Below are 12,787 nucleotides of genomic sequence, written 5' to 3' on the forward strand. Positions count from 1 at the left end.
GGCAATTCTCTAATGCATAACTTGCAGAACAAGTTGTTCATCTGCATTGAGGGGACTGGGGTATCTCATAAAAAATTCCCTATATCAGTGAAATCACAGGTCCAGTCCCTTCCTCCCTCCCTCATGAAATCTTAGGCAATCACATAATCCATCCTCTTGCTTTCCACAAGACACATTTAAAACCATCCCAAAGAAATGAACATTTAAGAAATTGGAAACATTTTTTTCCCAAATGGCTGCTTGAATTTATTTGCTTGGTGCTTAATGGTCCTGGCACAAAATAAAAGTTAGCCAATATTAAGAGAATGGAAACACTGATTTAAAAAAAAAATCATAACAGCTTGATAGAAATTAGTGATTTACACAAATGAAAAAGTAACCTTAAATATTTTTGCCAGCAAATAGAAAATGAATGTAACAGACAGAACACTAAAGAAGGCTTTATACATTTACGCTCATCACCTGACCATATTTTAGTCACCATAATATCTTCTCTCCAGATTTTAAAAAAATAGTGTGTTGTTTTCTATAACATATCAAAGCTTTTTTTTTTTTTTTGTACAAAATCAAATAATGGCCAACAATTCACAAGAGTGCAATAGGTAGAGGATACAACCACATCCAAGAGGTGCTGAAAATAAATACTCAAATTCTAGGGAATAAAGATTACCAATGCTCTTGGTGTTCATTTTCATATGTTGAATATTTGACAAATTTCATGGACATCATAGTCTAACAGAAAATACTGTCTTAAAAATGGCCTACGAAGACAGTTGTTAGGGAAGTATTACTGCTTTTGGGTATAAACCTCAACGAATTAATTAATAAAGGAAAAGAACAGCATAGCAACTATTAAAAAGTAATGGTTTTCTATTGCTGAGTCCTATCAAATGGGAGGCTATAAATCAGGCTCACTTGAAAGATAGAATTTAAGATTTTGTTCAGAGAGTATATGGCTTAACCAGGCAAAGAGACATTACATTCTAGCCTAAGCAAGCAATAGAAACCCACCTGTATTTAGTAAAATATCAGTCACATTAAAGATTTACCCACTTCTGTGTGGAAAGGAATTTGGAGAAGGCTAACCACCAGGTTAATCAACCAGGTTTGTGGAAAAGCTATGAAGAACATTTAAGTTATGTGTTGATTAATGGTGTGGCCAAAATTAGCAATGAGTGGGCCTATCCTCACTTTCTGTTCTTTGTCGCTCATGCTGCCAAACAGTTCTGATACAGCAGAGCATCAAGGGCAATCACATCCATCTTGGTGGGACTGAACCATGCAGTCCTGGAGTGGTATAAATTTATTTTAGTAGTCTACAATTGCAAAGTTAGAATTTGTAAGGATATATAAAAGTAGCCCATTAGCCCAAGCCATTCTAGTCCATCATGAAAGGTTCAGACGGGTCCCCCATTATGCACCAAAAAGGTATAAAAGGCACAAGCAAAAGTGACTAAGTAAGCAGAAATCATAAGGGGTGAAACAATAGATCAATTCAACAAGGCAAATACAGTAATTCATGTCTGATTTGTTTTCCCCTGAAAAGAGAGCAGGCCTCCAATTCTGCTGTAGTGAAAAGAAAAGAAAAAATATTTTTGGTTTGGAAAAAAAATTACTATTCTTGAGAATTAAGTTTGAGGTTCATTTTTTGTGAATTGAAGCAAATTAATCTTCAAATATGCTAACTCTATCTGGAAAATACATCTGTCCCCTCCAAGCCTGAAAATGCTTTCACTGCTTTGTACACTCGTGTAACCTGAGCCTTGATGGGTAGAATTCATACATATGAAAGAGACAAGCGTCCCCAGGATTAAAAGATGTCTTTACATAATGTACACCAGAAGAGATGTGTGCACTTTCATTCTCAGTATTACAGTAAATTGCACAGTCCTTGTTAAGTCTAGTAGATTTCATTGATGCCTTACAGGCTGATCATATCGGTGTTTCCTTCCGGTCTTTGCTTGGTGATGGCTTCACTTGCTCCTTGACTGCCTTTGGCTGCTGCTCTTTTGCTGCTTTTGTTTCAGGGACACTGTCTCTTTGCTGCTGAGGTCCACCCCCACGCTTTTCTGGCTCTTCATCTTCCTGCACCTGCTGCTCAGATTTTGCTCTCTGCATCTGGAGCAGTCGAAGCTGCACTCGAAGTTCAATGATGGCCTCTCGCTCTTCGTGAATTGCTTGGTTCAAATGATTGTTCTTTATCTTTACCAATAACAGAAAGAACAGTGTCAATTAAGCAGTGAGGACAAAAAATGGTTACTCAATGGCAAAGAAATTCTACACAGTGGTCTCTTTGTTGCAGTGAGCTCAACTAGGGAAGAAAAAAATACTGCTTCCTCTGGTGGCTACATATTTTATTTAAAGAAATATGCCAGTGTTTAATTATATCCCCACCCACTTAGCATTTCTTGACTACCACAGAACACAGTCCTTAGATATGAAAAGGACAGAAGGAATCTCACCTTCCCTTCATAATCTGGTGGGAAAGGTTCAGAAACAGGGAAAGACGCTGGTTTCAATTCAAAATCATCCTTTATGACTGCCTTGTATTACATGTGAATGTACAACTGGTAAGTACTGTCAACTCTCAGTCATTCTTACTAAGTATAGGAGCATCCCACCACCCATCATCTAGATGTATTTGATTTTAAAATACATTTTTGTACCTAAGAAAATGGCTTGTAGGAGCTTATGGAAGCTCTTGATGCAAAAGAATCTGAAAAGCCACCAGCTCCTCAGCTCCTTACAAAACCTACTTCTGCAGGAGTACTGCCTGCGGGTTCTCAGCTCAGTAAGTAAACAAGGGAGGGGTTTTAGAAAATGGTATAATAAAGAATAAATGTTCTCTCTAGCTGATACCTGGCCATGACCCTGAAGGCAACTCACAGACCTAATGGACAGAGCTCTTGCCTGCCTTTGGGCAACTCTATTAACCTCTCTCAGTTGCAGTTGCAGTATAATAAGGATAGAGCCAGCACTTTCCTCACAGAGTTGTAAGGATCAAATGAAATCATACCTGTAAAGACCTTTTAGACACCATGAGACAATATAAATGCTAGGTAGCTATTGTCATTATTAAATCTTCCCTGGGGAGATGGGCAGGACACTATAGTGGTATGGTTTAAAAATCCTTTCCTGGAGTTAAAAACATGTTCTTGGAGGTAATAACAAATTGTCCAACCTCTTAGAGACATCTTACCCTGTCACAGTCATTCTTGTAATGATGCCATTTTTCACCTTTCTGAAAGGGAGATGAATCCTGCCATGATAAAATGTTTTGAGGAATGAAAATTATGCTATTTAAGGGGACGCAGAGGGGACTAAGCAGATATGGCCTCTATGTGGTCACATACGTAAGGACGCACAAGCTAGTGTAGAGGGCTAATGCTTGGTTCTATACTCTACCCATGTGTCACCCAGCACCAATCACTTCAGAGCTTACATTTCCTCATCTATAAAATGAGGTAGCTGGTATTTGGCCATTCTATCTCACAGTACACTCCCTGGCTCGTCACTGCCTAGGTATTGTTGGAGATTGGCAGTTGGAAGAATGGAGACCAGCTAGTCCAACCTGATTAAGAATTCCTCCTACATACCAAATTCTACTCTGTTTCAGGCATTCTAATAGGCACGGTGTAAAACAACAAAAATTCCTATTTTCACCACCTAGTAGGACAAAGACAAGAAGATATAAACAGCAGATACAAAATAATTGGAGGGGGAGGGGGGCAGCTTCATGAAAACCTGAAAGGATTAAATGAGGAAATGTAGGTTGGACAATTTGTTATTACCTCCAAGAACATGTTTTTAACTCCAGGAAAGGATTTTTAAACCATACCACTATAGTGTCCTGCCCATCTCCCCAGGGAGGTCTCCTATAGATGGTGACACTTGAGCTGAGCCTTAAATACAGTTAAAGATTCCTGGAGGTAAAGGTAAAAGGGGAAGCATCCCAGGTTTGGGGGCAAGACTAGAAAAAGCAGTCGGGAGATGGAGTGTTCATGTACAGGGAACAGCAGAACTTACACTGTATGTATGAAAGGGAAATAAAACACTACATACCTAAGACAGGCTAAAGCTAAAGAAAGAGATTTATTAACTGAAAAACAGAGGAGTTGGTATTTTATCCTGGAGGTAGTAAGGAACCAATGAAGCTTCTTGAAAGAAGTGACATGAACAGACCTAAACTTTGGGAACATCCATTAGGCAGCTATGAAAGAAAAGGCAGACTATCATTATTCTACTCCAGTAGGGCTGGTAAGAAGTGCTGCCCACAACCTGAGTAGCATCTTTGTGAGTAAAAAGGGAGTGGATGTGACACAGGATGTGGTGGCAAGACCAATAATAAGAAAAGCAACCAAATGGATCTGAGGTTTAAATGAAAATGAAGACAAAGTTAATTTAGAGACTGGGAACCTGAATGACTGGAAGAATAGTGGTACCCTTGATAGAAATTAAGATGTTAAGGAAAGGGGTGTGTTAGAGATCAGGAGGGAAAGGGGGATGAGTATTTGGGGTATGTTGTTTGGCCAATGGACCAGCTGTCCACTAGCAAGGCAGGTAATCCCCAACAAATGGATACCCAAACTTCAAAGAAAGATCTACAGCGAAGGGACCACAAATTATGTACCTTTGAATAGCCAGTGCAGTGGACAAAGAGTCAGCCTTGAAGTCAAGATGATCCAATTTCAAGTCTAGCCTCTGACTGACTGGCTGTGTGACCCTGGGCAAGTCACTAAGTCGGTGTTCTAGGATACTCTCCAAGATTACAAACTGCAGAGAAATCACTGCTCTAGTCATTTATCCCTATCCCTTTTTTTCTTTTTTCTTTTTTTTGCTGGGCAATGGGGGTTAAGTGACTTGCCCAGGGTCACACAGCTAGTAAGTCAAGTGTCTGAGCCGGATTTGAACTCAGGTCCTCCTGAATCCAAGGCCGGTGCTTTATCCACTGCGCCACCTAGCCGCCTCCTCCCTATCCCTTTCTAATCATTTCAAGTTATTCCTTTAAAAAAAAAAAAAGCCTAAATCTTCATCTCTGTAACTTTGAGTTCTGCCACATGGAAAAAAGAATAAGTCTGATCCTCTTCTACAGGACAGTCTTTAATTTGGGGAGGACACGAAAAGAGAGTTGCTCTTCTCCAGGCTAAATAAAAGTCAGTTCCTCCAACCAGTCTTACTTCATGATCCCAAGTACTTTATCATCCTGGTCACTCTCCAGCTTGAACAATATCCTTTCAAAAATGCACCAAGGGGCAGCTAGGTGGCACAGTGGATAGAGCACCAGCCCTGGAGTCAGGAGGACCTGAGTTCAAAATAAAAATGCACCAAAACCTGAAAAGAATACTGCAACTAGGGCAGAGTACAATAACCGTATCCTTTCTCATGTTCTGGATACTGTGGCCTGAGCTGGCATTCATTGGTTTGACCCTTATCTAATGCTGGTGACTCACTGAACTTGCAGTCCACTAAAACCCCAAGGGCTTTTGCAGATGCACAAACTACTCTCAAAAAATCCTACATTTTCCAGTCAAAACCTCTTAGATGAGGAAACTAAGGTACAATGTTGTTATTATCCAAGGGCACAACAGTTGTACTGATAGGTTACCTGAGAAAAGTTCTCCTTCCATGAGTTGGAAGAAACTGGATCTTTCATTTAATGCAAATATTTCCCCTGAGGGCTCATTTTAGTCAGTCTAAATATAGTAGGCAGGAATAGAGACATGCCTTGAGGAAAAAAGAATTCAGCTAGCTGTGTCAGTGTAGACACCAACCTGTTCAAGCAGAAAGTGCCTGGTATTTTATAAGAGGCTCACCACCTGCTGAAGAAGACTCTTCCTTAATATCCCATTAGTAAGAACTGGTGTCCTGCAGGCAGTGAAGAAAAGGAACTTCCCCAACCAAGTGCGTAGTTTCTCTAACAGTCCACTCCCAGAACTAGTACTGACGGTGACCTTTTCCAGAAATAATCTCTCACCTCTAGCTCTTCATTCTGTCTCTGTAAGTCTTCGAGAATGACCTGCAACTCCTCTTCATCTTCACTTTCACTCTCACTCTCAGAAGAATATTCCTCTGTTTCACTCCGCCCGTGCTGCTGACGACTAGAATGGCAAAGGTGATCAAAAGCTTCATCTATCAGTGCAAAGAAAATGCTTGCCCGTGGTTTGGTGCTGCCAATATTTATCAAATTCTAAACAAATTCTAGCATCATTAACAAAAGTGATTCTATTATAGGCAAATGGAAAGCCAAATGTGGCTAAACATGAAAACTCTTGGGGTTTTGCTTTTTTCAAGTGGGGAAGGAAAGAGCTAAGGCATAAAAGTCCCCAAATTATAAACATAGTGGTCAGAAATTATGTTAGGCTTTTGGAGGAAGAAGGGAATTTTTCAGAGCTTCCCCAGACCCTTACCTTTGAATTTCTGCAATTTCTGCTTTGAGACGTTCAATCTCTTCTTTTTCTGTAGCAATCTGTCTCCGGAGGAACTGTTCCATGGCTAGAAGCTCTTCTTGTTCAGTCAAAATCTCATTTTCCTTGAAAAAAAAAAAAAAACAAGAAAAATTATCTGCACAGGTTTCGAGTTTTTCACAGAAGACTATAAAACTCCACATTCTTAGGCGAATCCAATGCCCTAAATTTCCAAGGATTTCAAGGTAGCCAATACAACACAGAAATAGATCCAAAGTTGAAGAGGCTACCCCGGCTCCTTTTTAAACTTTTTTTTACTAATTGATCACCCACCCATTTGAGAGCATCTTTAAACCTCAATCTCAAATTCCATCTTGGGTGCAAAAGTGACATTAGCTACATAAAACCAGTAAGGTTTTATGGTAGAGACTGAGGCACAGGCTCATACTAGTGAGTTTTAAAATAATTCCAATAAGAAGGACCCAGTTAATAATGCAGGATTAACTTAATCCAAATTCTTGCTTTTAAACTACTACTCAAAAATATCAGAACCCATTTTCAGAAAAATTTAATTGTAGGGGCAGCTAGGTGGCGCAGTGGATAAAGCACCGGCCCTGGATTCAGGAGGACCTGAGTTCAAATCTGGCCTCTGACAACACTTATTGGCTGTGTGACCCTGGGCAAATCACTTAACCCCAATTGCCTCACCAAAAAGAAAAAAAAAATGTAATTGTAACTCCAAACTCCCATTTCCAAAGTATGTTTTAACTATATAGCTGTTTCTAAATCTGGCTACACCTACAGAACAGCAAAAGCCCCCATCTACCCATGCTAAAGTTTCTTTATATAATATGTAAGAAAGAAGACAGTAGACATTTCAAACTATGAAGAGACATGAAAATTAGATGAAGATACTCCAGCATAGATGGCATGGTGGCTCCATTCTCTCTTCCCTTCAACATCTGAGCAAAGCCTAACTCTACACGAATGGTGCTTACCTCTTTTCCCAGTAAAGAAGTCAACTGCAGACAGGATAGCCTGACCAACTCTTATCGGGGCAAATTAAAATTTCACTGTAATGGGAAGAAGGGCCCTGATTCTTAGGAAACATCCAGTAATGTTTAGTTTTTATTTAACAAAAAAAGGTAAATTATTAATCCACTTCTATAAAAACATCATATTTTATAATAATTTTGGTTATATTGGACCATAGTCTACCATGGAAGATAACCTTCATGGGTCACACTTTGAGAACCACTGCTTTGGTCAACTCACTTTATCCAAAAAAAAAAAAAAAAAATCGCCTTAAAATCTATTCTTTATTATTAATCTAGTCAATCCATTCTCTTTATTTCCTTGAGACATAGAAAAAGGAAAATTAGCCAAGAAAATATTAGAGATTAAAATGTAGTACCTGGGCAAGTAGAATATTTATAACCTCTTCGTTTTCATTCATTTCTTCTTTGGAAACATCCTCTTTTGAAAGGCTGGCAATCTCTTGAGCAATCTTGGTTTCACACTCCTATCAAATGAGACAAGCCATCGATTAAGGGATCACTATTTCACACACACACAGCAGCTTTCAGAGAGCTACGAGACTCATCTACTAGTATAACTTTTCTTGGTTTTGAATAATGGTAAGGAAGTGTGCCTTTAGCACATTTCTTTTGGAAGATTATCTATTTGCTTTTCTAGAATATAAAAATAACAGCAGTTAAGATGATCATTTGTCCATTTTTATGACACACACCATTTGCTTATACCCAAAAAAGTGTTGAGGAGATAAACATGTAAGAAATGTTTATTACTTCGACTTCTAGCACTGGGACCACAAAGCCACTTTTCTTACATTCTGAATGGAAGACTACAATACTTCAACACTGAACCCTAAATGCCTGAGATCTACATCACAGAACACAGGGCATGCATGACCTTCCTACTTCCCCTTCAAAAAGGTCCAGAAAAATCCCAGAGGATAATCAAGAGTCATTTTAAACTTTTCTATGCTAACCCCCAATCATCTCCAGTTTAAGTAAACAGAGAAGGAAATGTGCTGAGATGTATGCTGAGAGGGATGTAGGGAAATCAAATCCCTTTTGTACCTCATGGTATCCAGGGACCAGGGGCCTAGAGTTGAGAACAATGAGCAGGAGTTTCACACAACTCATAGTTTAAAATCTACCTATGCATTGGGTACATTTGTTATTCGAGACCAGGTCCAATCTCATATTTTGTTGCTGGTTTTTTGTTTTGTTTGGGGGGGGGGTGCAGAGAAAACAGGAACAAAGGGAAGCAAAAAGCATAAGAAAATGAGGATTTGTCAGTGAGAATAAGGAAAGAAAATATGAAGCAATCAAGATTCTGAAGGACTGACAGACATCCTTCCCAAAGCACTTCTGTTGGGGTAAGGAGAGAAGGAAGTAGCATAGTCATAAAACAGTTCCCTTTCTGAAAGAAAAAGAAAAAGAAAACTGACCCCTCACCCAAACAAATCCCAACTTCTCTAGCACAAATGTGCACTTAAAGAATAGGGTTGGTGTTTTCTTCAACACCACACAAAGCTAACCTACAAACTGTCCTGGGCTCTAAGACTTCTTGGAAACTTGGCCTACAAGTGGGATCCAAGAGACTTAATAGGTTTCAGGTTTCACCAGGTGTTACAAATGCAAGAGCTAAACTTTCATTTGAGGTCAATCTGATTACCTGGTTCCTAGTTATTAGAAGCTGGCTGGATACCAACATATCTTATTTAATTTAAAAATAACAACACCACTAAGATCCTTTCTGCTTTTCACTGTGTCTCCCACTCTCTGTCCCACCTGTTTTTCTCAGATCCTAGAGCCCTGATTCATTCCAAAGTTCATGAAACTTCAGCAACCCCTTAATCAGTGTTCCCATCTAACCTAAAGCCTTTCTAGAACTATTTACAGATGTTACAGACTGCGTAACAACACAACATACCCAACTTGGGTCATAAAAAATTAAGTCAAGTTTGAAAAAAGCACTTAGAAAAATATTTAAGCTAAGAAAAAATGAATAGTTAGTTTAGTTTCATTATCAACAAACATAACCTGGAAATACTAAAGTGAGTGACTGAATCACTTGACAATATTCTTCAAGAAACACAATTGAAAAGAAACACAGCTAGATAGAGTGCAAAAGACTTCCAGCCATATACATATTGCGAGTAATAAATTATAAACATAGCACAGGGAATAATAAAATTACTCACTTGTCTTTTTGCTTCTCTCAGTTTCCTTTTGAGAGCTGTTAAAATCCTTTGCACCTCCCATAACCTTTCTTCCTTGGATAAATCTTTAATTCCTGCCTGTAAATCCCGGTGTAGACAATTCAAAAGAAACTCCTAAAAAAATACCATACATCATTTGCAACTGCTTCCGCTGAAATAAATGTCATATCTTCTCCAACTTTAAGTGCCACTTCTAAATAATGTAGTCAGCTTAATTATCTGCCCTAATTGGCAAAGTAATGCTACACAGAAAATTTTAACTGAAAATTCATTTCTATTTTTTTTCCTTAGGATTTGTTATTATTTTGTTTCCATCTACATTTTGCTTTCATTCCTTGGGCACTGATCAACTGATGGGGCAAATAACCTTTAGTGCATTGTGGGTGGGTAGGAAATGCAAGCCTATAATTTCAAAATCTGCTGCAGGTAAACAAAATCTGCTGCCCAATAACAAAACAATAAAACGATAAAATACTCATTATCCCCTTAAAAATTTTCAAAAAATATTTATTGCAAGAGTTTTTCCTCCTTAAAAACTTTGTCATGGTCATTATACAGTAATCACCTAATGATGAAATTACAAAAGTTATATGGCTTTTAGGGATTATCATCTAGTTCAGGGTTTTTGTTTTGGTTTGGTTTTTTTGGTGGGGCAATGAGGGCTAAGTGATTTGCCCAGGGTCACACAGCTAGTGTCAAGTGTCTGAGGCTGAATTTGAACTCAGATCCTCCTGAACCCAGGGCCGATGCTTTATCCACTGTGCCACCTAGCTGCCCCCTAGTTCAGGGGGTTTTAACTTTTTTTGTTATAAATCTCAGTAGAAGTCTGGTGAATACAATGTACCCCTTCTCAGAGTAATGTTTTTAACTCTACATAGAAACCACCACAACAAACACAAGAAACTCTACAAAGAAATTGTATATTTGATAACTGTATATTGAAATATACAGTTATCAAAATATATTTTTTTACAAGTTCAGAGACCCCAGGTTAAGAACTTCTGGTGTGATCCATTCCTTTGCCTTGTGGATGAATGTCTCACCTAACTTTTAATCCTTACTATTTAGAACATTAAAACCTCTTTAAATACTAACCTAAATTCCTATATGTTAGTTAGGTACATCTTTTCTTAATCTTCTCTCAAAAGAAACAGAAAAGTTAATCACAATAAATGACTTACACTATACCTGAAGACCATTAAGATAACCTTTAACAGGGGCAGCTAGGTGGCACAGTGGATAGAGCACCAGCCCTGGAATCAGGAGTACCTGAGTTCAAATCCGGCCTCAAACACTTGACACTTACTAGCTGTGTGACTCTGGGCAAGTCACTTAACCCCAATTGCCTCACTAAAAAAAAAAAAGATAATCTTTAACCTTCCGTCTTCCCTAGGGGTTAAAAATATTCACTCTCTTGCAACTTCTCATTATAGAGGGAAATTTGTAACTGTTAATCTGAGTTTTAAATATATATATATATATATATAATTTTTTTCACTATCTCCACTCATTTTCATAATTCTCAGACTATGGCAAACAAGCAGGGACTAGGGTCCAAGTCTTCTGAAGCATTTTAACTGTTTAAGAAAATTAAAATAAGATATCATTTTTAACTCTAGACTCTGCTAATTCACTATTTCCCAGATTTTATTATTTTTTTCTGGGAAGTCATTTCCAAAATTGTTACCTCAGGGGCAGCTAGGTGGTACAGTGGATAGAGCACTGGCCCTAGAGTACAGAGGATCTAAGTTCAAATCCAGCCTCAGACACTTACCAGCTGTGTGACCTTGGGCAAGACACTTAACCCTATTGCCTCAAAAAAAAATTGTTACTACAAATACTTGCCTTTAAATGATCCTTAATTTGTTTACAACAAACTGTCATGTTCTAAATCAAACTTTGCTAGTATTGATTATTCTCCAATTTGTCATCTGTAACTATAAACTTACGTTTCATCATATACACTATCAGTGAAACTTTTTTTTTTTTTTTGCAGAGCAATGGGGGTTAAGTGACTTGCCCAGCGTCACACAGCTAGTAAGTGTTAAGTGTCAAAGGCCAAATTTGAACTCAGGTCCTCCTGAATCCAGGGCCGGTGCTTTATCCACTGCACCACCTAGCTGCCCCCTAGTGAAACTTCTAAATGGCACAAGCTCAGATCTGGGTTAAGTAGTTGCCTAAAGCACAATATGCAAGGATGCACAATGTTGAAGATTTTTGAATACTACTTTAAAGTGAGAAAATTCCATTTTCCATTATGCACAAATATTTATTTGTGCTAAGGTAAGCCCTATCTGTTTTAACAAAGGCTCAAAGACTCTGCAAAACCCCTTATTCATTACTGTCTGCCAATTTTCAAATGCCATGGGATGATTTATGCTGTTGTGTTAGGTTACACTTTCCTTTTTTATTTAACTATACTAACTCTAAGAATACAACTCATTCTTGAACTGAATAACAAGAAAACTGGCTGAACTAATTCTAAATCTTAGCTTTTAAAGTTGTCCTTGAAGAAACAGATCACATCAGTCCACGGAACATACACAAAACAATACTAAACATGTGACAGAAATACAATTCAATGAAGACATTGTAACATTCTTGTATCCAGTGCTAGATATATCAACAAATTAGAAACTTCTTCCTTTATGCTAAATAAGGCAGTGAAGCACTGAAATATGTCAAAAGCTTGATCTTTGAGGCAAAATGCTAAATATTTAATTCATTGTGCAAAAAACAAAATATGCATATGTAACAAATATATGGTGCAAACCTGTCTTCTGATTTCCTCCTTAATGCTTTCCTGTGTTTCTGGCAGTGTTGGCATAGTGGCCATGTTAGACCATCGAAGGGGTTTCGTCACCTGTTTTAGGATTACATTTCCAAAGAGCTCTTGCACATGTGTAAAAAACACATACAGGACACGGTTACTTATCTATAAAGAGAAAAAAATTTCCAAACAATTTTCATAATTGCAACTTTCCTTAGCACTGATGAAAACGATTTTAGAGCAGGATTCTCATATCTAGTTCAACCCACATCTGAACAAAAATCCCCTTGATAGGGTAATAAGATTTTTCTCACTTTTTAACAGGTAAACAAACTTTATCTAAATGTCAGTGGATAGTCATTA

The 12,787-nt window shown here is 38.1% G+C and overlaps 1 protein-coding gene across 1 annotated transcript in view; it reads right to left on the reverse strand.

Moving 5' to 3' along the window:
* Positions 1-216: 216 nt before the first annotated feature.
* RALBP1 (ralA binding protein 1) overlaps positions 217-12,787 on the reverse strand; it is a 61,005-nt gene continuing 48,434 nt past the window's right edge. The window contains exons 5-10 of the mRNA XM_043967399.1: positions 12,428-12,589; positions 9,637-9,768; positions 7,819-7,926; positions 6,408-6,529; positions 5,975-6,098; positions 217-2,202 (exon numbers count right to left, since the gene is read on the reverse strand). Of these exons, the coding sequence (XP_043823334.1) occupies positions 1,933-2,202; positions 5,975-6,098; positions 6,408-6,529; positions 7,819-7,926; positions 9,637-9,768; positions 12,428-12,589 (918 nt within the window). The 3' untranslated portion in view covers positions 217-1,932. The remainder of the gene's footprint in view (positions 2,203-5,974; positions 6,099-6,407; positions 6,530-7,818; positions 7,927-9,636; positions 9,769-12,427; positions 12,590-12,787) is intronic.

The sequence above is a fragment of the Dromiciops gliroides genome, chromosome 1 (genome assembly GCF_019393635.1).
Source record: "Dromiciops gliroides isolate mDroGli1 chromosome 1, mDroGli1.pri, whole genome shotgun sequence".
In the NCBI taxonomy this organism is placed as follows: Eukaryota; Metazoa; Chordata; class Mammalia; order Microbiotheria; family Microbiotheriidae; genus Dromiciops; species Dromiciops gliroides.